The 27,403-nt window shown below is 37.3% G+C and overlaps 1 protein-coding gene across 1 annotated transcript in view; it reads left to right on the top strand.

The window, feature by feature from the left end:
- Positions 1-27,403, top strand: part of LOC127622161 (cation-independent mannose-6-phosphate receptor-like) — a 56,400-nt gene that overhangs the window by 23,782 nt on the left and 5,215 nt on the right. The window contains exons 18-43 of the mRNA XM_052096132.1: positions 3,505-3,681; positions 4,244-4,345; positions 4,469-4,570; positions 4,701-4,875; positions 5,444-5,617; positions 6,156-6,299; positions 7,714-7,889; positions 8,191-8,278; positions 8,367-8,570; positions 10,317-10,447; positions 10,540-10,643; positions 10,745-10,878; positions 15,035-15,231; positions 16,982-17,108; positions 17,385-17,516; positions 19,106-19,368; positions 20,468-20,680; positions 21,369-21,518; positions 21,755-21,913; positions 23,174-23,372; positions 23,715-23,867; positions 24,226-24,463; positions 25,178-25,314; positions 25,397-25,514; positions 26,635-26,781; positions 27,033-27,217. Coding sequence (XP_051952092.1) covers positions 3,505-3,681; positions 4,244-4,345; positions 4,469-4,570; positions 4,701-4,875; positions 5,444-5,617; positions 6,156-6,299; positions 7,714-7,889; positions 8,191-8,278; positions 8,367-8,570; positions 10,317-10,447; positions 10,540-10,643; positions 10,745-10,878; positions 15,035-15,231; positions 16,982-17,108; positions 17,385-17,516; positions 19,106-19,368; positions 20,468-20,680; positions 21,369-21,518; positions 21,755-21,913; positions 23,174-23,372; positions 23,715-23,867; positions 24,226-24,463; positions 25,178-25,314; positions 25,397-25,514; positions 26,635-26,781; positions 27,033-27,217 — 4,129 coding nt within the window. The remainder of the gene's footprint in view (positions 1-3,504; positions 3,682-4,243; positions 4,346-4,468; positions 4,571-4,700; positions 4,876-5,443; positions 5,618-6,155; positions 6,300-7,713; positions 7,890-8,190; positions 8,279-8,366; positions 8,571-10,316; positions 10,448-10,539; positions 10,644-10,744; positions 10,879-15,034; positions 15,232-16,981; positions 17,109-17,384; positions 17,517-19,105; positions 19,369-20,467; positions 20,681-21,368; positions 21,519-21,754; positions 21,914-23,173; positions 23,373-23,714; positions 23,868-24,225; positions 24,464-25,177; positions 25,315-25,396; positions 25,515-26,634; positions 26,782-27,032; positions 27,218-27,403) is intronic.

Raw genomic sequence — 27,403 nt, 5'->3', positions numbered from 1 at the left:
TAATAATGACTTTGCTGGAATTTAATAAGAAATCGGTTACTTTTAAAATGAATTCCACTACAGATTACAGAATACATGCTGTAAAATGTAATTTGTATCATGTTCCGTTAAGTCACTAAAGGTCAGTAAAGTAATCTGAATACTTTGGATAACTTCTTCAACACTGGGGGCAGATTGTCTATAAACAAGTTAATAAAGGGTGAAGAAAACAAAAGAAGGCAAAAATCTGCCAGTAGAGCAAGACAAAATACACTTGTATTAAAAACGCATTTTCTGAAAAAGCCTAAATATCTTATGCAAAGTAAATGTACCTTGATTATTTATATATATATATATATATATATATATATATATATATATATATATATAGATCTTGAATGAATGTAGCACATTATAAGGAGGAGTTTCACCAATGTTTAAATGTTCCTGGGCTTTTATATGGATTATGCTTTCTAAATGAATAGACTAAATATCAAATTAAACAAATAACAAAATGCAAGGTAATCTCATAAGCAATCAAAATAAATGGTAACTACTGGAATATAGTTACTAATATTTTAAATACATAATCACGTTACATGTATTCTGTTACTCCCCAACCCTGACAGTGAGGCAGTAAATACAATTCTGACTTTACTCACTGACAACAATAGACTCTTAATACATGCTGCTTTTTCAGAAGCCATGAGACAAACTTAGTGGTGTGTAATTAAGTGTATGTAGCTCTGTTCACAAACCTGGTGACCTTCCTTGCTGACTAAAATCTACAAAGGCCTTCTAAAAGGACTGTTCAATCCAAAAGAAAAAAATGCTTGATGCTATGCGTATAACATACGTATTTGAGACACGCTTTGAAAAGTTGACGTTTTTTTGTTTAACCTGATACGGTGCCTAAAAAACAAAGCACTCCTGCTTGAGATGCTGAAAAAAGGTGGAGATGCGGTGCAGCGTCAGATATGTTTGTATAGTGCATGTTTGCTTAGAAAAACAATGGAAAAATAAGTAGACGGACATACAGTTGAAGTGAGAAGTTTACATACTACAAACTCATTTTGTAAACACCACAGATTTCACATTAGCAAACTGTAGTTTTGGTAAGTTGTTTAGGACATCTACTTTGTTCATGACATGAGTAACAATTTTACAGGAACAATTGTTACAGACAGATTGTTTCACTTTTTATTGACTATATCACAATTCTAGTGGGCCAGAATTTTACATACTCTTAAGTTAACTGTGCCTTTAAGCAGCATGTAAAATTCCTGAAAATTATGTCAAGCCTTTAGGCAATTAGCCAATTAGCTTCTTATATGCTAATTGGAGTCAATTGGGGGTGTAGCTGTGGATGTATTTTAAGGCCAACCTTCAAACTCAGTGCCTCTTTGCTTGACATCATGGGAAAATCAAAAGAATTCAAGAAAACCAAGACCTCAGAAAAAAAATTGTGGACCTCCACAATTCTGGTTCATCCTTGGGAGCAATTTCCAAATGCTTGATGGTACCACGTTCATCTGTAGTATGCAAGTATAAACACCATGCAGCCATCGTATAGCTCAGGAAGAAGATGCATTCTGTCTTCTAGAGATGAATGTAGTTTGGTGCAAATAGTGCAGATTAATCCCAGAACAACAGACCTTGTGAAGATGCTTGAGGAAACCGGTATAGACAAGTATCTATATCCACAGTAAAAACGTGTCCTACATCGACAACCTGAAAGGCTGCTCACCAAGGAAGAAGCCACTGCTCCAAAACCGCCATAAAAAACTCGCACTACAGTTTGCAAGTGCATATGGGGACAAAGATCTTACTTTTTGGAGAAATGTCCTCTGGTCATCTATAATCTCACACTGGACTGTCAACATATTCTCCTCAATACAACTACTTATAAATATTTCATATACTCTTACTTATTGTATATTGTGTATTCTATATTGTGTGTATTGTCTACTGTACATTGTATATAATTATTGTGTTGTGTAAGTATGTGTACATTTGATATGTAAATTGTGTTGTGCAAGTATGTTGTTTTACTGTAATTGTTATATGTCTCGTCACTGTCATGACTGCTATGTTGCTCGGAACTGCACACAAGAATTTCACCTACTGTTGCACTTGTGTACATGGTAGTGTGACAATAAAGTGATTTGGTCTGATGAAACAAATATATAACTGTTTGTCCATAATGACCATCGTTATGTTTAGAGGAAAGAGGGTGCAGCTTGCAAGCTGAAGAACACCATCCCAACCGTGAAGCATGGGGTGGTAGCATCATGTTGTGGGGGTGCTTTGCTGCAAGAGGGACTGGTGCACTTCACAAAATAGATGGCTTCATAAGGAAGGAAAATTATGTGGATATACTGAAGCAAAATCTCAGACATCAGCCAGGAAATTAAAGCTTGGTTGCAAATGGGTCTTTCAAATGGACAATGACCCCAAGCGTACCTCCAAAGTTGTGGCAAAATGGCATAAGGACAACAAAGTCAAGATATTGGAGTGGCCATAAAAAAGCCCTGACCACAACCCGATAGAAAATTTGTGGGCAGAACTGAAAACGTGTGCAGGCAATGAGGCCTACAGACCTGACTCAGTTACACCAGTTCTGTCTGGAGGAATGGTCCAGAATTCCAGCAACTTATTGTGAGAAGTTTGTAGAAGGCTACCCAAAAAATTTGACAAAATGTAAACAATTCAAAGGCAATGCTACCAAATACTAACAAAGTGTATGTAAACTTCTGACCCACTGGGAATGTGATGAAAGAAATAAAAGCTGAAATAAATAATTCTCTTTACTATTATTCTGACATTTCACATTCTTAAAATAGAGTAGTGATCCTAACTGACCTAAGACAGGGAAAGATTTCTACGTTTAAATGTCAGGAATTGTTAAAAACTGACTTTAAATGTATTTGGCAAAGATATATGTAAACTTATGACTTCAACTGTAAATGTGTTGGGTGTGAACGGCCCTTAAGGCAGCATCCTTACTCAATTGGAACCTCATAAGTGACCGATTTGGAACAGCTTTCATGGAGAGCAACACTGTGTGTCACATAAATAGCGCTACTAACATGGTAGACTTGAATCGCAATTGTTTCGAATAGAGATTTATGTTAGCATGTTGCTAAGCCAGTTAATTCATTTATTAGCTTTTTTTTTTTTTTTAAAAGGTACAAGTACGTTTTTACTAATCAAAAAAAGTTGGCACATAAAGAAATGAATAGCATTTTTTAGAAATAGTTTGACAATTATGTACACTCACATTAGATGAAAACAGATGATAAACAAAAGTATTTTGTGTTAAGCTGCAGCACTTAGTAAACAAACTTCCAGTATCCAGGACAAAAAGTGTCAGTATAAAGTCCAAAACCACAAGTACTATTGAGGCTGAGAGGATGAGTAAGAGCCAGCTAAAATCTTTCTGAGTGCACTTTTTAAGAACTGTAAAAGCCTATGGATGGGCTCCACCATGATAAAAAAAGACATGTTTGTGTTGTACTTGAGCAGGAAGGACTGTCTGAGAAGGTGGAGGTTAGTAACTTTGGCATTGCAAAAAAAGCACCAGTGATCGAGGAGGACGGCCAGCTCATGTTGGAGTACACGAACGGGTCAGTGTGTGAAGCAGATGGAGAGATGACCACATACACAACACGAATCCACTTTGTTTGCTCAGCAGGGACAGCGGTGAGTGGCAATCTTGATCTTATAAATATTTTTTGTATTGCAATAATGCTCTAGTAATGAGTGACAACAACAATATGAAGAAATGCACAAAGTTTCAGTAAATTAACAATAATAAAAACAAAACAATTCTTCTGCTAAGCAATCTGGTTCCATTGTCTAACTGCAGAGTGTTTATTGGTTATTACAACTTGTTGCATTAATAAAAAGTTCAACTTATATGCAGTAACAGGTGTGAATTTTTACTATTTTATGACTTAACCAAACGTCAATCATCCGATTGTTTTCTCTAATTTTTTTTTTCTTTTTTACAATAATGCATTCTTAAATAGTTTGAATGGGATTTAATGGGATGTATTACTCTTATCTATAATGGTTTTATACCACAGTAAAACTGTGGATACAATAACATTAGCTCTTAGTTTCTATGTTAAAACATTATGCTACTGCAAAAGCATTAAAGCAATTTATATGTCTGCATAATTAGTTCAGAGTAAAGGAAATGTTTTTACAGTTAAATGTATAGTAATTTTTGGCTTGTTATCTCATGGTCTTTTTCCTTCAGCCATCTGGTCCTCGCTTTGTGGGGAAGCAGAAATGTATCGTTGAATTTGTTTGGGACACAGAAGCAGCCTGTGCCATCTCAACTGTTGTAGACACCAACCAGGTCAGGCTTTTATTTGGAATTGAAGTTTTGTATTTTATGTTTGCCTATGTGTCTACTCTGTACATTTATTAAGGAGATTTTTTTTCTAATTTCCCTTATTTGATCTGACTTTTAAATGAATAGACCTGCTCAGTGAAACATCCCAATACCGGCTTTGAATTCAACCTGAAGCCACTAGCCTCTGAAAATGGATACCGCGTCAATGCTCATGGAAAAGACTTTGTCGTATGAAAACTTTTATATTTTTCAAATGCACTGAAGTTCTTTCTCAGTTTCTTTTTTGCCTCTTGAAATATGTTTTTAATGCATTGTATCAACATGAAACCGTAGGTCACAACCTTCCTGTCTGTTGTAGGTTAATATTTGTCATGCCGTGAAAGACTGTGGAAGTGTTGGTGGGAAAGCTATGGCTGGCTGTGAGCTGGAAAATGGTAAACCTGTGAGTCAGGTCGGAGTGGAACAGTCTCTCCAATTCTCAACCGATGGCTCACTCACTCTAACTTACAAAGGGGTCTTGGACAAATCGTCAGGTGATGCACATTGACAAAATCCACTGAATACCATATTTTGTTTCATTTTGACAAATATTATATGTCCTGATAAAAATGCTGTAGTCAATAGCTTAGAAAGTTCTGTCATAATTTACTCACCCTCATGTTGTTCCAAACCCATATCACTTATCAAGGAGCACAACATAAGATGTTTTGAAGAGTCTTCGAGCTGCTCTTTTCCAAACAATTGAAAACATGTGACCAGGGGCTTTCAACATAGCTCTCAAATTGAATTTGTTTATGCGTAGACATCAAAGCTGGCATGACGCATCTTGATACAGACAATTTCCAAAATATTTATTTGCGTGCACAATTTTGGTGTGTTCTCAAACAAATCCATTTGACCTGAGAAGAGCCAGTTATCTTGTGATTCCCACCCCTAGTTCCATGGAACAACAACAGTCATACGTGTTTGGAACAACATGAAGGAGAGTGAATAATAATAGAATATATATATTTTGGTGAACTAAATGTTTTATTTAATTTATTTGGTGAAATAATATTCTCATATTTGGATATATCACTAACAGTTTCCTCTCTGCTGTAGGCAATGAAGACACCTTCATCATTAATTTTGTGTGTGACCAAAATGCCGCCACACCCTCCCTGAAGCTTACTCAAGAAGAACTGGGCACGAGTACCCATGTAACCCACAATGTGTTCTTTGAGCTGTCCACGGCCCTAGCCTGTGAGCCGGCCCCTGTGGATTGCCAAGTCACTGGTAAAATTTCCCACACATCATTGACCTTATTTATTGCCGGTATGATGTATTTCCGCCTTATTTTAGCAGGGTAAATGTAGCTAAATATTTTTTTTTTTGTATTTAAAAAAGAAAAAATATTTATTGTACATTTATATCACTGTACTTTTTGTTATTTTACCCTGGTAAAAAATAAAAAGAAAATAAAAAAGAAAATCTACACTGTTGCATTGGTAATTCAAAAACAGCTGCTGAGTGAGTGACAATAAATATGGCATCTTTCTCTCTAGTGATTGCCGGGATCAATTTCTCTCTCTCTATTTTTTCCCCTTTTGGTAATTTGTGTAAACGTAATAGAAGCATATTTTTTTCTTTTGTTGTTGGTGATAGTGGGAGTGCTGTGGTCTGCCACCTCCTATAGAAGTTTATCCCGCTATAGTTTACTTCTGCGTTCCGAACCTGGAAATGTCAAAGAGTCCAGTCACTCGACTAAAACACTGTTTGAAGGCTGCAGAAAAGTTGATTCGGTTGTCCTATTAACTTGTCTCGCATTTTTCAGATTTGCAAGGTAGAGAGTACGACTTGGGTGACCTCAGCTTGGACGGAAAATACTATGTACCTCTGGACACCTCTGATCAGGCCCGGTCTCAGAAGTTTTACATCAGCGTGTGCAAACCACTGTCTCATGTCCAGGGCTGCCCTGGTAAGTGACTACGGACGTGTAGACTGACTCTTTAAAGGTTTGGTGCTTGGAATTTTGGGACTGTTGGCTTGTTTGTAACCACTTAAGGGCTCACCGCCTTTGTGCTTGTTTAAACAGCTTTGTTATACACGAATAGGTGAAGTGGCATAGATGTTAAAGGTCTGGGCTTTTTAACAAGGTTTAAAGGTTCAAACCCCACAAAAGGCAATCCGTGAGTTAGCACTATTAGTATTAATTGTACTGTAACCATCCTATTATCTTAAGAAATTGTGCCCTTGTTGTGTCCTTCGGGTCATTTTTGACCAGTATTGAAAAACCATTCAAAATGCATAAATTATTGATCAGTGTACAATGCCACTAAAGACCCACTTTAACTAAAATTGGTTTTATTGTGATCGCAAAGTGTACAATGATAGGGAATTGAAAATTAAGGAAAGGAGTAACATTTTATTTTTTAAAGTATTTAAATTTTTTACATTTTTATGTTTTAAACTTGGCAAACATTGGCCAATGATGTTTGAATCTACTTTTATTTAAATCACTTGTAATATTTTATACTATCTCAACTATATTACAAAAATTATATTCTGCTTTTAGTAAATCAAATGTGTAGATTTTAGAGGTACAATTTTAGTGCATGCCTATTTCACCAATGAATCTATTGCCTTTTCCAGCAGTCAGAATAGTCCTACTTTGCAAAAAAAAAAGTACTTTATCCCCACTAATGTCAAACAGTTTGTTGCAGTGTTAAAGGGGTTGAGGAAGGTAAAGCAGAAAATTATATTCAATAGGTCTTTTACCGTTGGAGGGCCTTTTGCCCCATTGTACCCTATCATTTAAAATCATTATAGTAAACATTTTTAATAACAAATGACCTGTCCAAACTGTAAACAATTATACTCTCTCTTTGTTTTTGTTGTGTGGACATATGCATGTGTGCGCCAACCCTGTTTGGGAGGAAAGTATGCAATTTGTGGGAAAGATGCAGTACACTGTGTAGGAGATGGGGGAGCTAGAGAGTAGTACAGGCTAGGGCCTAAATTTGAGAAAATGTTAAATATTTTTAGGATAAATTTGATTCATAGCTGTATAACAACGAGGAAGTCTAAAGGTGAGAGGTCAAAACTGGTTCTTCCCATTCGGGTCAAAATGACCCGTTAAGACAATGGAAAGAAACATTTGATTTAAATTATTTATTTTAAACAATTATGCACAAAAATAATTTTTTATTTTTTTATTTTGTTTTGATGGTCTTGACAAAGTCACAAAGTTTGGTTCCAGTACCAAACACTATGTGGTATTTATAACGTATTCTTTACCTAAACATTACCCTAAAAATATAGGAGGGTTAAGTGGCTTTGGAAAGAAGTGTCTGCTGAATGACTGCTCACTATTAGATTTGTGTTGTCGACAGCTGGTGCCCTAGGAGCATGCGGCCAGATCAATGGGAGAGGGCTGAATCTGGGATATGTGCAGTCTAGTCTGCAGGCCATGGCGGATGGCTCCATCAGTATTGTATATCTGAATGGGGACAAGTGTGGCACAGGGCGTTACTCCACCCGAATCATCTTCCAGTGTGACGACAGTCCTGTAAGCAAGTGTACAGTGTCTCTCTTGAAAATTCTGTAGCAATTTTCTTTGTAGCATGGAACATGAAGTAGATATTTTGAAGATTTTATTTTTTAAAGAAACTTCATCCAGTTCATTTCCATACATTGAAAGCATACAGCAACCAGAGGCTGTCAAGATCCAAATAGTACAACCATAAAAGTAGTCCATACTACCCATGCAACATATTCCAACTCTTTTTAAGATATTCAGTTGCTTATATATTACTCTGTTCCTCACATAAAGCCATCGTATGTCTAATTTTTCTTTCTTCTGTTAAAAGGGTGCACCCATGTTTGATCGCAGAGACGGCTGTGAATACGTTTTCATCTGGAGAACCTCAGAGTCTTGCCCAATCAAAAGAGTGCAGGGTAGGACAAACAGCCAATTAGGTCGCAGAACCATGGAACAAATCTTCCCTCTTTGTCTCTTATTCAATGTAACTAATTTCCTTCACAGGTGAAAATTGTAAGGTCAAGGATCCCAAAAGTGGCTATGAGTATAATCTTGCACCACTTGCCGGAAAGGACTATGAAGTGAAGGGTTTGCATTATGAGTATCACTTTGCAGTGTGCAGCCCAATTACAACCTCAGTCTGCCCTCACAGTCCCAGCGGCTTGGTGTCCTCCTGTCAGGTAGAGGGCCAAAATCACAGGATTGCTGGTAAGTTTATTTATTTTGCAGAGTATCAAAGCTAAATGAAATTGAATGCCCAGTTTCATTGTTTAAAAAGTTTGTCTCATTTGTAGTAGTGGTGTAATGGTGCGTTCACATACATTGCAAAAAAAATTTTTGCCTCTCATTGCTCGAGTTTGACAGCTGGATTAAATTTGTGTTTAAACTCGCTTTCACGCAAGTATTCCCCCTTCTCTTCCGTAAAAGGACAGGATTCCACTGATTTCTTCTGCTACTACGTCAGTACATCAGTGACATCCGGACAATCTCAATGCTTATACGTCTCACCATTTATGCCGCCCGGTGCGAATCTTTGCATTGACTTTGTATGCAATCGTGCCGCATGAAACGTTCGCTTTACGTTGTATGTGAACGCACCATAACGGTTTATCGTGGCAAGATAAATCAGGGTTCAAAAATGTGACGTTGTACATAGTGGAGAAGGGTCTTTTTTCATCATTGTTTTAATATTTTTTTAGCGTCTGTTCTATCCAGTAGGCACGACATCCTAAGTGTAACACAGGCATACAAATGGAAATCGCTTCATTGAACACGAGGAGCTGTAAAATATGAACGTAGCCATTGGTGTTAAAGGTCTGGGCTTTTTAAAAAGGTTTATAGGTTCAAACCCCACAAAAAGCAATCCGTGAGTCAGCACCATTAGTATAAATTGTACTGTAACCATTAGGGCCGGGGGAAAAAATGTATTCTGTTACAAATAGCGATTCTTGAGCCAAACTATTTTGAAATCGTGATTTTTATTTTATAAACAATACATGTTTATCTGAAGGCTACAAATGATTAATAGATAAATATAAAAAGCTATATTTGTGATAGAGTTCCACACTAACAGTTTTTTTTTCTCTGACAAGTTTTGTCTCTTTAATCCTTTTAGTTCTTTACTGCACCGCTGCTACAGCCATCAAAGCGAAGTTTGTTCACTATTGGACCACAAATCCTCTGCTGTGATCAATGTTCCTGTTATTATAGGTGTTGTGGAGAGTATTTGTCAAAAGTCATTCTGCAGATTCTGTCTGTCACTGCTTTAATAAATGGTTTAGCTGTGAAAAGGTTCAGCAAACTGCCAGATGCCGTAAACTACATGTCGCACACCTGCAGTATTTATAATCTTACTGGTAGTTTTGTACATTTACCCGCCACCGTCGACAACAAATGTTGCTAGACACAAAAACATGTGCTTGAGTAAACGCACCTGATTATATTTTGAAAAACAGATAATGCCTCAATAATGGCCAGATGAAAAATAATATTTAAATAATGATGAATATTTGTTTTTCACTGTTTGTGGTCACAATTACTGTCTGTCAAAAAGTAATAAATATTTTAAAATTTACACATAATTTGAAAAAAGTGTGAAAGAAAGCCCTTCTGCTTGTGGATATCAAGTGGAAAAATTGCGAGTAAGTGCCTTAAACCAAACTCTTGAATATCTTCCATATTTTTTAAAGACTATCTTGACAAACTTTAGCGGATTTACTAATTTAATACGCAATATTCTCGTATCAACCTGGTACCTTGTAAACGTTACTTTGTTTCCAGGCGGGCTGCTAAAAAAATTCAATAAAATAAAAACTAGCGTTCCCTTACACCTGAAAGTTGCGTAAAGTCAGCCAATAATATTAGAGCTTGCCAGATTGAGAAAGTAATTTCCAGTTTTGTGTGCAGTCTAAGACAAGGTGGTGATGTTTCTATATTTCCCATGATCCATTGCAGGGATAGCCAATCAAAATATCACATTTGATGATGGGATTATCATGATCAACTACACACAAGGAGAAACCTGTCACAAGATCTATGAGCGATCCACGGCCATTCTCTTCTCCTGCGACCACAGCAAGAATCCTGTGAGTTAATTTCTGACAATGAATGAGAATCTAGAAAAGGCTTATTAGTTTCCTGGATTCCTTTATCTTATTATCTTATATTTGTTCATCAGGGAAAGCCAGAGTTCATTCGGGAGACTGCAGACTGCACGTATCTGTTTGATTGGCACACGGCTTTGGCTTGCCCTTCGTTCAAAACCACGACCTGTTCCTACAAGTAAGAACAACCCTAATTTATTTACTCAAACATACATTACATGCTTTTGAAAATCTTGAGTATATCTAAACTTAATTAGTAAAATTCTTCTTTTCTGGCAGTGATGGAAATGGCCACTCCTATGATCTGTCCTCATTAGCCTTGCACAAATCTAATTGGATGGTCGTGCCAGAAACGGGCAATCAGAACCAGCGGTATTATATAAATGTGTGCAAGTCTCTGGTGCCTCAAACCGGTGAGTGGTAGCTTTGAAATTGGATGATAGATGTATGGCAAGATGTGTTCTACTCTTACATATGTACACAAATGCATAGCATATTTTCTTCTTGAAACACGAACAGAAGAAAGTTGAGTACATTGTCCCCATGGAATTTGAGTTAGAATGATTTTACCAACAATTTACACACCGGTTTCATTGTTTCTCTACTGATTGACAATAATTATCTCCATTAATAGAAAATATTCATATTAATGGACCTGCATTTAAAGTAGAGGTAGACGGATAGGTCGGTTTTACTGATTAATCTATGTTGAGGGTTGCTTTTTGGAACTATCTTTTATTGGCAAAAATCTATGCGGACAGTTGCCAATTGTTTTTTTTATTATTATTATTCCTCTGTGGCATCTAGAGGTCAATAAAACTGACAGACAATATTCATCCATGTTTTTATCCTCACTTCAATGCAAATTTAGTTATTTTGATTAGTTTAGCGAGGGCATGAAAAGAAAAATGTGACTAAATGGAAACATGCCACATACCTTGTGTATACCTATTAGGGCTGCAACTAACAATTATTTTTATAATCTACTAATCGAACGATTATTTGACTATTTGGGCGATATATACAATATACACTCTTAACTGACTATTCAGCTTGTGTCCCGACATAAAAGGTTGTATTAAACATGTTTACTAACAATAAAGAGGACAAAATCATCTTTTAAAAATGCCTCTAAATGACATTCACTGAATTAAAGGGAAAAACTACTTGGATTTTTATTGTTTAATTAATACAAAATTTCACTGCAAAAAATCCTAAGTAAGTGTTTTTGTCTTGTTTTCACATCTAAAAATCCTTAAAACAAGATACATTTACTTGAAAAGCAACATATAAGATATTTAGACTTGCTTTAAGAGAATATATCTTAAATATAATGTATTTTGATAAGTGTATTTTTTCAGTTGTTCATACTTCTGCCAGTGCAGTAAAGACAAAATATACTCATATTCAACATAAATGCTCTAAAAGCAAATCTAAATATCTTATATGTTGCCTCTCATGTATCTTGTTTTAAAGATTTTTACATATTTTAAAATTTTTACATATTAAAATTAATAAAATATTATATTCAAAATTCTCTGATAAATGTTTTTTCTTCTGCAGTATAACTGCTAAAGTAAACGTACATAAGGAGTTTTAGATATTTATATTGGAAAACAAACCAAAAAAGACAAATCAAATAAATGTTATTTTGCATTGTATAATGGATTAAGACTACAGCCTCTCACCTTTTTGTTCTCTTGATTTTGATCCATTTTTAACTCACAAAAAACAAACTCTTTCTTCTTTATAGAGCTGCGTATCACCGATATTCTTCACCATAAGATACACACCGTGACAATCACTGTAAACAAGCGTGCGTGATGAGCGTCTCCGTGCGAGATAGTGTATCAGCCAGCAGAAGTTTGAAACAACTCGCGTTGTTTTTCACGCGACTCATATACAGGTGAAACTCGAAAAATTAGAAAATCGTGCAAAAGTTCATTAATTTCAGTAATTCAACTTAAAAGGTGAAACTAATATATTATATAGACTCATTACAAGCAAAGTAAGATATTTCAAGCCTTTATTTGATATAATTTTGATGATTATGTCTTACAGCTTATGAAAACCCCAAATTCAGAATCTCAGAAAATTAGAATATTGTGAAAAGGTTCAGTATTGTAGGCTCAAAGTGTCACACTCTAATCAGCTAATTAATCCAAAACACCTGCAAAGGGTTCCTGAGCCTTTAAATGGTCTCTCAGTCTGGTTCAGTTGAATTCACAATCATGGGGAAGACTGCTGACCTGACAGTTGTGCAGAAAACCATCATTGACACCCTCCACAAGGAGGGAAAGCCTCAAAAGGTAATTGCAAAAGAAGTTGGATGTTCTCAAAGTGCTGTATCAAAGCACATTAATAGAAAGTTAAGTGGAAGGGAAAAGTGTGGAAGAAAAAGGTGCACAAGCAGCAGGGATGAGCGTAGCCTGGAGAGGATTGTCAGGAAAAGGCCATTCAAATGTGTGGGGGAGCTTCACAAGGAGTGGACTGAGGCTGGAGTTACTGCATCAAGAGCCACCACACACAAACGGGTCCTGGACATGTGCTTCAAATATCGTATTCCTCTTGTCAAGCCGCTCCTGAACAACAAACAACGTCAGAAGCGTCTTACCTGGGCTAAAGAAAAAAAGAACTGGTCTGTTGCTCAGTGGTCCAAAGTCCTCTTTTATGATGAGAGCAAATTTTGCATCTCATTTGGAAACCAAGGTCCCAGAGTCTGGAGGAAGAATGGAGAGGCACACAATCCAAGATGCTTGAAGTCCAGTGTGAAGTTTCCACAGTCTGTGTTGGTTTGGGGAGCCATGTCATCGGCTGGTGTTAGTCCACTGTGCTTTATTAAGTCCAGAGTCAACGCAGCCATCTACCGGGACATTTTAGAGCACTTCATGCTTCCTTCAGCAGACAAGCTTTGTGGAGATGCTGACTTCATTTTCCAGCAGGACTTGGCACCTGCCCACACTGCCAAAAGTACCAAAACCTGGTTCAATGACCATGGTATTACTGTGCTTGATTGGACATCAAACTCGCCTGACCTGAACCCCATAGAGAATCTATGGGGCATTGCCAAGAGAAAGATGAGAGACATGAGACCAAACAATGCAGAAGAGCTGAAGGCCGCTATTGAAGCATCTTGGTCTTCCATAACACCTCAGCAGTGCCACAGGCTGATAGCATCCATGCCACGCCGCATTGAGGCAGTAATTAATGCAAAAGGGGCCCAAACCAAGTACTGAGTACATATGCATGATTATACTTTTCAGAGGGCCGACATTTCTGTATTTAAAATCCTTTTTTTTTTTATTGATTTCATGTAATATTCTAATTTTCTGAGATTCTGAATTTGGGGTTTTCATAAGCTGTAAGCCATAATCATCAAAATTATATCAAATAAAGGCTTGAAATATCTTACTTTGCTTGTAATGAGTCTATATAATATATTAGTTTCACCTTTTAAGTTGAATTACTGAAATTAATGAACTTTTGCACGATATTCTAATTTTTCGAGTTTCACCTGTAAGCGGCTCTGACCGCACAGACAAATGCCAGTTTCGGAGTTAGTGCTTATTTATACAGCCCGCTTCCTTATTATTTGAACTTTAATAAATGATGCATTAAATATAGTATATAACGGCACAGTGTTTCCTTTTTAGACACTCTGACATGCAAGTTTTGTTCAAGTGGAACACCAGGTATGGCTCCGCTTTATTTCACGACGACACTAATTCTGTATTTACTTATTTTGCTATTATTTTTGTATTATAATACTTTGCGATCTACATCACCTTAATCTGTTTGGAAAGTTTGGAGTGCATCTCGACTGTGAACTGCTGTTTCTTCCTCTCCTCATTCAAGTGCGAGCTGAAGTGCTGCTCTCCTGCATCATCATTAGCATTTCAAAAGATCTCGTTGTGTTAAATGAAATCAGACGACTATTCGACAATGAAAATTTTTGTCATACATTGTTTATTGGCGACGTTGTCGATAATGTTGACTAAACGTTTCAGCCCTAATATATATATATATATATATATATATATATATATATATATCATCTGGAGAAATATATACAGTATATATATATATTATATATAAAATCCTTAATATGGTGAATAAATTGGCTATAAAAAGCTTTATATGGTAAATAGTTTAATAAAGAGCATTGTAAAGAGTCAGATCTTCGACATTTCAAAATAAGTGTCCTGAAATCCGTAAATGTATTTTGGGCTTGTTCATTGTCCAGTGCTATGCTCCAAATCTAAATTTTTCTGGATATTATTGGGATTTTGGTTGCACAATAAATTACTTCTGGGATTTGATTAGTTTTGGACTATTGGGCGATTAATCGGTCATCTACCCCTTTTCACCATCTTAGTTATCTGTATCAGCAAAATCCACTATCAGTTGACCTCTAATTTAAATGAGCCATATTCTACATTTTATAGCATTTTTTCCCTGTAGTTCATACATAAAGCTATTTAAGGCTTTTTCCACCCAACTAGTCATAATTTAGTTTTTCATTTTCACATATATTATTTAATATTTTAAATGGTGTTCCATTTGTCTCAGGTTTGTGGAGCTGCCCATCCAGCGCTGCAGCTTGTTTGAAGGATGGAGATAAGTATGTGAGTCTGGGGGAGGCAGAGACCAGTCCAAAGTGGGATAAAAACATTTTGATCCTGAAATACACAAATGGTCAGGCCTGTCCTGACGGCAAGGGAAACAGAAGCACCATCATCCGCTTCAGCTGCAACCCTGATAAAGTGGTGAATGATCATTTTTACTTTTCTCTACAATCACAGACAGTGTTGTGTGTTTATTCTAAACTAATTATAATTTCTATAGACCGGTGCTTTTTCAACTGGGGACCATCTAAAATTGCCCGATGGTCCACGGAAAACTCCTGAATTGTGAACAAAAATCTCACAGAAAATCACGACCAGCAATATAGACCCAAACCAGCAACCTCGATACACTATAAAGATGTCAACTTTTAAGAAATTTTGAAAGGTTTGAGGTTATGAAAGAGGTCATTAGTTTGCAAAAACCTACTTTAAACTAACCTTAACCCTAAAATTTATCTTTTTCATTGTACTTTTTAGTAAACCTATTAACAGGATACTCTGCAGGAAATAAAATAAAGCAAGAAAAATAGAGCTGTCCACAGGGCTGAGAAACTAGATTCAACATTTCAACTGAAAATCTTCCAAAATTTGAATGATATAAAAACGTTCTAGATATTTCAGGTTGAGGGAAAAATCAACAAGACGTGATTTTTAAATCAAAGTTGTCTTCTACATCCACACATGGGTGCAACAAATCAATATAAGTCAATCAGCATCGTGATTTAGCAATTGTTTATTGCAAAGAACATATCTGGCTGTTAACAAATGTGCGTAAAATTATTTAAAATGAAGATTTACCCACCTGTTGCCACACCCAAGCTGTCAGCTTTCGGAAGATCAGCTTTCTCAGTGGAAAAAAAGTGTCCAAGCTAGGGTATTTCTCCCTATTTTGTGGTATCCGGTGCGCAAGAGTCATTCACTATAGAAACTGCAATGTCCTCCGCCATTTTAAACAGCACCCATTGTGTAATTAATCAGTCTGTTGTGCCACAAAATAAATAAATACATGAAAAAAATACAAATTCAGGGATCCAAACTTTGCCGTTTTGAAAGCATAATTTGTCACTTTTGTGATCGTGAAGAGCAATGATTAATGTGTTTTTAAATTATTTGCTTAGCCGAATTTCAAATATTACAAGTAAACACGCTTCTAAGACAGACAGAAAACATGGACAAATTCTTGAAAATATCGACGATGGTTAGCCTATGTGGGATAGTGGTGTGCCGTATAATTTTTTGGTCATAAAAAGTGTGCCGTGGCAGAAAAAAGGTTGGGAAACACTGACCTAACTGGCACTTGGAGTGCTGATGGTGTCAGACCATCGGTGCTAATGGAACGTCTCTCGTCCAATCAGATTCGAGGACTAACTGTTGTGTTTATATGTATGTGCTGCTAGATGGACATTTTTGACTGCTCTGTCATGTCTCACTGTTTTTTCGTGTCTCATGCAGTAGAATATCTGTCAATTTAAAAGGCTATTGAACCTTTTAAATGCGTCTTGAGACATGTATGTTTTAGCCCAAGAATGTAAGCCATCATCAGTGTTTAACACACATCTAAATTTCGAATGCTCATTTTTATCTTATTTGAAGTTTAGATCCTTATTAAGATATTATTGTTAATGTTATTTGTTCCCCACCCATGCAGTCTTGGTTATGTTGGTAAATCAGACAATCAGACAAGAAACATACATTTAGGAAGTTATGTTGGGCAGTTTTGTTTATTGTTAATTTTAAGACATTTTTGAATGGTCAAGGCAAGTTTATTTTTATATAAATACATATTTAAAGTCTTTCACATTGACATTAAAAATAAGTCAATGAATAAAAAGACATGAAACATGTTTTGATGTATATAGTGGAAACAATGACACCGTCCATCTGTCTGTAGGACTCCGAGCCCACTCTGATCACAGCTCTAGAGAACTGTTCCTATAGCTTTGTGTGGTTCACTGCTGCAGCCTGTCCTCTTAACAGCACTGAACATGGCGACTGCAAAGTTACAAATCCAGCTACGGGTGAGTCACTTGCACTGAATACACAATAACACACATGACCAGTCAAACATGAACAACCGAGTCATCTTGGACTCTTCCTGTCTGCTCCTGTAGGTACATTTCCAGTCAAAAGTTTGGACATGCTTGACTGAATTTATGTTTATCAAGATGAAAATAGTAATTCCTTAAAATCAGCAAGGATGTTTTACATCAGTCCAATTAGAGTAATGGCATTTTTGCAGTTTTTTAATTGATCTGAGATTCCCTGTTCACTGTGTATTTGCTTGTTCTCCACAGGTCATCTCTTTGACCTGAATGTCCTCAGTCGGACTGGAGGATATATGGTCTATGATCCAGTGGACCTTAGAAAGATGTTCAGACTGAATGTGTGTGGAGAGATAGTCAACGCTGGATGCGCCCCAGGAACAGGTGATACTCCCTTTGTGCCTTTTGTGTACACTTTTAAAGGGCCAGAATCCTTTTTGAATTTATGAATGCATTAACTCCGTCCAAGAGACTTGGGTGGAGTTGTCCATCTGAAAAAGATCAGAAATAGAAATAGGTCAGCCGGTTCAGTGTATCTATTTTGAAAGATTGATGATGCAACCTCAGTCTCATGTTCTTTCACACCTGTATGATGGTCTTTCTTCTGTGGAACGCAAAAGGAGTTGTAAGTTGCAAAGTTAGCCTCAGTCTCTAAACATTGTGTTCGTTGGATAGAAAAATGATGCAATGAAACAAATGGAATAGATATCTTACAATCTCTTATGCTACAAAGAGTTCCTCAGAAATGGAAACATTCCAAAGTTGTCCCTGTTGCAAATATTAGTACTCCAAAGGTCCCTAGTGATTTTAGGCCAGTGGCTCTTACTTTGTTAATTATGAAATGTTTGGAAAAGTTAGAGAAAAAATAGATTCTAGATCAGACTGGAAATGGCATTGATCCTTTGCAGTTTGCTTAAAGAGCCAATAGAGGATTCGAGGATGCCACCCTTTTTTTTAATTAAATACTTTGTTTAAACATCTTGAGAACCCTAAAACTTTCATGATAGATTTTTTTTATCTGACTGGTTCACCCCAGGGCTGTTGTTTATCTCCACCTTTTATACATTATGTACACTAATGTTTGTCGAAGCCACCATGAGAATTGAGTGAATTGGAGTGGTGTTGGCGTAGTGGCTAAAGCACAGGGCTGTTAATCAGAAGGTCGCTGGTTCGAACCCCACGGTCACCACCATTGTGTTCTTGATCAAGGCACTTAACTCCAGGTTGTTCCGGGGGGATTGTCCCTGTAATAATTTCACTGTAAGTCTCTTTGGATAAAAGCATCTGCCAAATGCATAAATGTAAATGAGTGATTGACTGCAAATTGTGTTTCAAACCGAATGTTGATGTTGTCTGCAAAAAAGATCAGTAGCGACTATTTTTGCTGGGGAACTGAAATCCTTCGTGTGTTTGATCATTTGACCCTGTCATAACACTATAAGTGAATCTGTTTTAACATATGGCAGGTAAAATTATTGGGGACAGTCAGGCCCATTTAACCAACATTTATTTTATATATGGTTAAGAAGTAAAAGCACAGACCATCCCTTGCATACAGAGTTTCGAGTTACTGCCATCAGGCCGTCACTTCAGTGTGCCGAGGGGGAGGACCAAGAGAATTGAGGCCTCTTTTGTGCCTGTGGTCTTTGAACTGTTGAACTCTATTTAAATTAATTATTTTTGCTTTATGAACTTTATGGATGGTGTCTTCTTATGAGATCTTGTTTGTGTTTTTGCAAAACAAATTTCCCTTAGAGGGACAATAAAGTTTCAGTTGAATTCAAATTGAAAGTGAGTGGTGACTGAGGCTGTCAGTTCATAACATTCTGCCTAACATCCTTTTGCATTTCATGGAAGAAAGGCCACACAGGTTTGGGAGAACATGAGGGTGAGTAAATTATTTGAGTGAAATAACCCTTTAAGCTTGCAAGCAAAAGAGACCCTTGTTAACCGAAGTTTTATTTTTGCTGCAGGAGTGTGCATCAAGAACACCCAGATGGTGATCAGTGGTGGAACAGCCTCGAGAAAGCTGGTCTATAAGGACCAGGTGGTGGAGCTCACCTATGAGGGTGGAGACGCATGTGCCGCCAACCCCTCCCTCAAACACAAGAGCATCTTCAGCTTTGTCTGCAAGTCTGAGGGAGGAGGTACTGATGAACCTGTGTTGGTGTACTCTGATGAAACCACATGCACTCATTTCTTCTCCTGGCACACCCCTCTGGTCTGCGAACAACAGGTAATTGTGGGAAATGTATTATTTACAACTATTAAAATGTGATTCTTTTTAATGTTGACAGGGATTTTAAATAATTTCAGCATTTACCCGATGCTAGTTCATTTTCAGATATTTTTTTTTATCTGTGATGGTACAACAGCTTGTCACTAGGGCAGAACCTTCAAAGGTACACTTAGGGCACTTTTCCACTGCACGTTACGGTTCGACTCGAGTCACCTCTACTCGTTTTACTTTTCTGAGCTTCCTTTTCCACTGCAGTTTAGTGCCGGCTCAACGTGGGTGGGATTATAGGCTGATCCTCATAGTTGCGCCTCCTCTACTGCTGTGACATCAACTTAAACGCGACACAAACATTACTGACCATAAACAATAACTACTAGCTCATTGTGCTGCATTAAGCAGTTGTTGCATGATGATTTTACACAATTGAAATGGTTAAATTGGCCTGGTTGTTTTAGAAGCAAGCTTCCAGTAGCTGGTCAACTAAATAAAGTGAAGCTTTCAAGCAGAATATAGAGTTAACGTAACAACGTAACGTTGGTAGGTCCGGTGTACTCATCCTGAAAGGCATTTTCGTTTCGTTCGTCGCTAACGAGAGGACTGTCTGCAACAAATATTAATTTGAGTAAACATAAAGTTAATTATTTAATATTGGTAAACAGTCATTAATAAAGATCAAAGAAACAAGCAATAGAACAAAGATACAAATTAAGAAAACAGCAGTTTTAACAGCAGTCTCAAGTATTTAAGTTTCAGAAATTAATAAAGTAATGAAATAAATCAAACAAATACTTTTTAAAGCAGCTAAAGTTTCCAGCCAAGAGCAGGGGGTGGTTTCTCATTTTGTCATTGTTGTTTGACTAATATTGACAACATACTAGACAGCGACAAGTATATCAGGCTGCATTTACACCTCAAGTCAACAACAGAATGAAGGACAATTCAATGGCGATAGCAACAAAATTTGTAATTGCCACCTCAATTTACGAGTTTTATTATAGAGGAGCCACGCAAAAGTTATTTTACAAACATCATTACCATCTGAATTGGGCAAAATTTTTAAATAATCTAACACTCTTTCTCACTCTTTTCTGTGCAGGTAAAGTGCTCTGTGTGGAATGGCACCAATCAGATTGACCTGAGTCCTCTGATCCATCTCACCGGTTACTATACTGCTATAGATGAGGATGTGGACAAGGACAAGTCTCCTGACTTCTATATCAACATCTGCCAGCCCCTTAACCCCATCCCAGGTGTCAGTTGTCCTCCAGGGGCTGCTGTGTGCATGGACCCCGTTGACAGGGACCCGATTGTAAGTAGACATCATACGACCCCCAACACAAGCATAGAAGATGTATATTGAACACTGCATTGCACCCTTCTTAATGCAAGTAAAGTGTGTGGAATGGAATTGTAAAATATATATATATATTTTCAAACAGGTTTCACTTCCCTCTAAACCTTCAAATGACTTATTTATGGTTGACTCATTAAACTGAACATTAAACTGGGATAGGAAAGCATATTTTAACATCTTAATTGCACACTTCAACTTGACAGTTGACCCTAAAATCATTAATCGACTTATTAATTTTCTCACTCATGTTGTATGACTTTTTCTTCCGTGGAACACTAAATGAATGGCAGAGCTGCTTTTACCCAAATAGTGAAAATGAAGCAGGACAGGTGCTGTCAAGCTCCAAAATGGATAAAAAATGTGCCATAAAAGTAGTCCATCCCAGTTGTGCACTTTATTCTAAGCTTGGTGTAACAAATTATATTTAACTCATTATTCGTTGAAAATCTTCCAAATTTGGCGTGCTGTGATCAGTTAGAACACACACCACATTTGTGAACGACATGAGGGTGAGGAAATGATGACAGAATAGTCATTTTTGGGGGAGCAATTCCTTTGTGATAAATCAGAAGGTCTATAGCGACATGTATAAACTTCACTAGATTGTAATTCAGTGGCTTGTTTTGTGTTTATTGCTGTGCAGGACATTGGACGTATCACCTCACCTCCGCGATATAACTTAGACACCAATGAAGTGGAGATCACCTTTAGCAGCACGACTGTCTGCCCCTCCAATCACACCTCCAACTACACCTCCAAGATCATCTTTACCTGCCAGAAAGGCGCAGACCTGGTAAAAATTTGGTTTAGATTTGTGGCCATCTAAAAATGCTTTAGTGCAATGGTTATAATTTGGTCTGGTAACAGAATGGTTGTAGGTTTTAGGGCTGTGTCAATAAAATCATATTGAAAATGTACTTTTAAATGTATTGCATTGCAAGGTTTTTGGTGATACCGAGCCCTAGTAGGTTAAACTCATTTTTTTATTTTCTGCTGTACTGTACATGTGTGTAAATCTTTATGTTGCAGGGTTCTCCTCAGATGATCAGGGCACAGGACTGTATGTATATGTTTGAGTGGGCGACTCCTGTGGTGTGTCCAGAGACCATTACATCAAAGGGCTGCAAGCTAACGGTCTCCCAGTTGCGCTACACCTTTGACCTCTCAGTGCTGACAGGGGTCATTCAGGTATTGACCTCTCACACACTAGAATGTAATTGTGTCTTTGACTAAAAGTCAGGAGCCACTTTTGCTCATGAAAATCTGTAACTTTTAAATTGCTGTAAATTGTGAAGGTACCATGTCGGCAGTGTTGGGTAGATTTCCTCTGAAATGTAATTCGTCACACTTTATGTAATCTAATCAGATTACCTTTGGATTACTTTTTACATGTTTTAAATCTTGCCTAAAGGGTGTTAAAATCCAATTTGCTCTCGTTTAATTACACATTTAAAACATGAAATCAAACCGCAATTAGTTTTTTGTTAGCCTTTGCTTTTTTTATTAGAACCCCCTCTCAAATTAAAATACACTCACTGAGCACTTTTATTAGGAACACCTGTACTCCTCTTTATTCATGCAATCTAATCAGCCAATCGTGAAGGTAGCAGTGCAATGCAGCAAATCATTCACAAAGGGTTAATGAATGGTATTGATTAACTACTCTGTTTCTGTGGAGATGATAAAATGCAATAAACAGAAATTATGGCTTGTGAGTTAATCAGAGGGCCTTAAAATAAGGAATTTAAGTCAGTAATATTTTACTATTGCATTATATAATAGCTATACAGATTAGCTGGGTTACGAAATAAACAAATGAAGAAAAATTGGACCAAGTGTAAATCTGACAAATAAGAGAGATATTTCTCGTTTCGCGGCCGACCCACCGGCATGTTCTCCCAATGGCCAGTCCGCCCCTTGATCGGCACCAAAGTGCATCGTCCCTCCGGGAAAATGCCCAGTTTGCCAGATTACCAGTCCAGACCTGGCTGTGACAAATAATGTCAAAGAGGGGGAGGGGCAGGGTCTTGTGTGGTCTTGCAGAATTACAACTTAATTGCAGATGTCGGGCACACGTTTAATTGAGAATTGATGCCAAGGGCCAAATTTAAATAAAAACAAAAATATACAAAAAGAAAATTAAAAATGACTTGCAAAAAGGGCACTTATCTTGTGAAAGAGGGCGGGTGCTTGAGCACCACTTGGGGTCTGTCTGCCTGAATTTCGTCGACAGTCGGAGGCGGCACAAAATTTGACGGAGGCGGCCGCCTCATAATTCTCTATGCAGGAAAAACTCTGATTTGTATTACCAAAGCTGTTTTATTACCCTCTTTTCATTCATTTTTCACATATTACATCAGTGCATAACATTTTTAGCTGTTCAAAGAGCATCATCATTGTGTCATGTACCTCATGCAGTTCTGTTGCTCAATTTCATGTGTTTTGCAGGTTCCTGGAAGCTCTGGTTCATATAAGATCAATGTGTGTGGCACTGTGACAGACACAACATGTAAGGACAGCGCTGTATGTCTGATTTCCACTGGCTCATCAGCTTCATATGGGAACAGCAAAATTATGAACCTGGACTACAGTAGAGAGGAGCAGACTGTGATCATGCAGTATATTGGAGGAGACACCTGCCCTTCAGGTCAGAAAAAAGCTGCCTGCCAAGACAGTATTTTAAGGCATCTTAGGCATGTGTCCAATGTGAAGTTTCCAAATGGTCTCTTGGGTGCTTTGCACGAGGAGGGCCATTTGTGTGGCACATGGTATTGCTGCCTATGTAGGGCATTTCAAATTTGTCACTAGTGAGGTTCCATTTCAGTTAGAATGCTGCCTATGTAGGCAGTAGACAGCAAGGTAGCTCGCTAGTTTTTGGAACAGAGCCAATAACACTTGTGTGGCACTTTAAAGACAGCAATTACTCTCAGCTCCTCTGGGAGAAAAAAATAATCATAAATGGCTAAAATTTGTATTTATTATCTTTCAGTGACTGATGAAGATGAAGTGTGCGCTTTCCCCTATAACTTCATGGGCAAGTCTTATACTAATTGCACAACTGAAGGCAGGTCTGATGGCAGGAAGTGGTGTGCTACCACAAGCGATTATGACAAAGATAAGAAATGGGGCTTCTGCTCTAATGGTAAGAACTCCTGACAGCCTAAATATTCATGAAACATGAACTTCAATTCTTTTGCATTGCATTAAATCTGTCAGTACCAAAGGCACATGGACAAATGTTCCTTGCATTAAATGTAATCTTATTTTAGACAACAAACTTGATTTTTGCTGTGTAGATCCACAACAGTGTGACATTTGCATATTTAAAAAATGTATTCACTGTACTGGCCATTTGCCTGCTTGGCTGCTGTTGTAAGTGCATGACTGTTAACATGTTTTCAAGCATTTATTAGAAACTGAGGGATGAATTGAAATTATTTTGGGGCCCCAAAGTCATAAAAAGCATCTTATTGTCATGTTTGTTTTTATATATTTCACAGCGCAAAGAGGGAAAAGGCATTCTTCCATTTTGTTTTCGTGTGACCGAACGGCTGGCCGCGGGAAACCGCAGCTGATGAGTGAAATTCAAGGTTGTTCTGCCACTTTCCAATGGCGAACAAACATGGTGTGCCCACCCAAAAAGATGGAGTGCAAGCTGGCAGGCCGACACCAGACCTATGACCTGCGTACTCTCTCCTCTCTTACACTGCCCTGGCAATTTAGCAATAAGCAAGATTCGTGAGTTTTACACCTGTTCTTCTACTCACTTGTTGTGAACTACTTTGACTCTGGATAGGAACGTTTTGTTGGGATGTATCAGTGTCTGTTAATGGCCTATGTCAGCTGGCTTTCTTTGGAATTATCAGTTTTGGTTTTATTATTGGATTAACAGGTTTGAAGAGTGGCCGATATTATGCCTATATAATGTAAGTTAAGAATAAAGATAAGTACACAAAATATTAATTTAAATGAAGACATATTTCACAAAATATAAATGCACTATCCATTAACAAAAGTATTAATAGATTTTGAAATTGACAAAGGAAGGTGGAATGACCACTTTGGTTTATCTGGCAAGCGGACATGGTTATTGGCCAATACTGATAATCTTAAAATAGCCAAATATCGGCCTGGCTGATATCAGTCTATCACTCATTTATATGGTACATTGTAATATTTTGATTCACATCAATGTTTGATGTCTGAATAATCTATATGAATGATACCGATTTACAACATTGACAAACATATCTGTTATCAGCCATAAACAAAATATCAGTTGCCTGTATTGACCACAATCTTAATTTCTAGACTACTCATTGTTTTGTATAATTTGACTCCATTGATGTCAGTGGAAACTGGGCACAGATGTTTACTTGGTTATGTAACACTGGTGTAGTATTGCCCCTACACGTGTTGTGTATGTGTGAAACTTCCCTTTGCCCTCGACAGATACTACTTTAATCTGTGCCAAGCGATCCATGGAGGCCTGACAAGCTGCCCTGAGGAAGCCGCCGTGTGCCGCAGACGTGCCAGTGGGAAGACTGAGACTCTTGGCCGTGTGCACACGCAGACCATGGAGTTAATCGGTAAGTGTTTTAAAATCTCACGTTACATAAATACATTTACATTTTATTGATTTATGTAAAAATAGCCATATTTCCCATCCAGATGGAAAGATCCTGGTGAATTATTCCATGGGCGACGATGTGTGCGGAAACCACCAGCCGGCCAAAACTATTATACAGCTGACGTGTGGAAGCACAGTGGGGCATCCGAAATTACTGCGGTGAGTCGAATGAAAGGAAATTGGCCACATTGATTGATAGTTGAGAAAGACTGGACAAGAAATAATGGAGAAAAAAACAGGGGAACAAGATCGAGAAATGTTCCTGAAAGTCAATTACAGAGCATTCAATAGCAACACCAAGGTCATGGTTTCGATTCCCAATGAGCACATATACTGATAAATGTATACTTTCAATGAGTAAGGGTTAGGGTAGTTAAGTCGCTTTGGCTAAATCAAGTAAACATATGTAAATTGGAAAGGGTACTAGCCGGACACATGCTTGTGTAGTCTGCATAAGCACCATGGCTCAATGTGTCAGACTGGGCTAAAAAAAAATTGTAAGACTTTTTCCATATTCAACAATACGTCAAATTCATGTTATACACCATTTATGTTATGCGATAACTGATTTAAAAGAGCTTATTAGGAGGATGTTGATGTAATCGCAGTCATTGGTTGCATAATTTATTCTTTATTAACGGTGTTGATGTTTAACGTCGGTGTTAAAGATTTACATTTTTTTACCAGCCCTTACTCAACCATTCAGAAAAAAAATAAAAATATTTTGTAATTACATTTATACAGTGTCCAATGAGATGCTGGTGAAAGTACAGAAGGTTCTCACAGTCATGGAAAACATAGAAAAATCAGGATTTTGAGGCTTGGAAACTGAGTTAAAGTTGTTAGACATGTATTATACATCTTTATATTGTATACATTTTAATTTAATTATTTTATATATAATATTTTGTTTTTTGCTGTGTAAAGTGCAACCTTTAAATAACCTTTTTAAGGTGCTACATAAAAATAAAGACTATTATTAATATTATGAATTTATTTATTTATTATTATTACATTATAAATTATTTTTCTAATGAAGTTATAATTATTAATTCATCTAGTTATTATAATTATTACTAAATTGAAAAGTTAAGGAAATGTCTGAAGTGAATATAATTTTTTTTAAGCTATGCTCGGCTCTAAAACATTTTAGTGACAATAAATTGCTCTTTGTGAGCGTTATCTCTATAAAAGATCTGAACGACTAGAAATTAAGTCAAGTGGAAACCCAGTACAGAGTGACATTTTCACATTCTTTGTTTGTGTGTGTGTGTTTTAGGGAGGATAAAGCCACATGTGAGTTTTGGGTGGAGTGGGAGACTCGATCTGCGTGTGCTGTGAAACAGGAGGAAGTAGAGATGGTCAATGGAACCATCAAAGTACCAGAGACTGGAGCCACTGTCAGTCTGGGAGCACTTTATTACCGGTGTGTATCTCTCTCTCTCTCTCTCTCTCTCTCTCTCTCTCTCTCTCTCTCTCTCTAAATGGTCTCTTTTAACACCTTAATCACTTTGACAAATTTCAGCCATTAACACAAAGCAGTGTTGGATTTAACTATTTAAGTAACTCACCTTTATTAAGGGCACAATGTATTACCTTGTGCAGAGGCATCGGTGATGTATTTCAAAATGTGGAGCGATGAGACAAATTGGGACCATGTGTTTCTGTTCTTTTCAGTTTCCACAATGCAACAGGAGATATTCGTCCTAATGGAGACCGTTATATTTACCACATCCAGCTGTCAGGCATCACCGACAGCTCCATAACCAAGTGCCTGGGCGCCAATATTTGTCAGGTCAAGATTAATGACAGTTACCGCAGAAAAATCGGCTCCTCCAGCAAAGCCAAGTACTACATCAAGGGTGAGAGGAAATGTTTTAAGGGGTTGTATTGAGAATTACATTGTATGATCGGTGCACAAATGTTTCTCCATACAGTACCATGTTGGCACTGAGCCCAATTTCCTACACCAAAAATATAAAAAAACATTTTTTTCTTTTTTTTCATGTACGCATGGTGCTCCGGAAGGGCTTTTAGGCCATGTAGCT

This window comes from Xyrauchen texanus, chromosome 28 (assembly GCF_025860055.1).
Source record: "Xyrauchen texanus isolate HMW12.3.18 chromosome 28, RBS_HiC_50CHRs, whole genome shotgun sequence".
NCBI lineage: Eukaryota > Metazoa > Chordata > Actinopteri > Cypriniformes > Catostomidae > Xyrauchen > Xyrauchen texanus.
The sequence above is the reverse complement of the archived record's forward strand: the minus strand, read 5'-3'. Positions and strand labels throughout refer to the sequence as shown.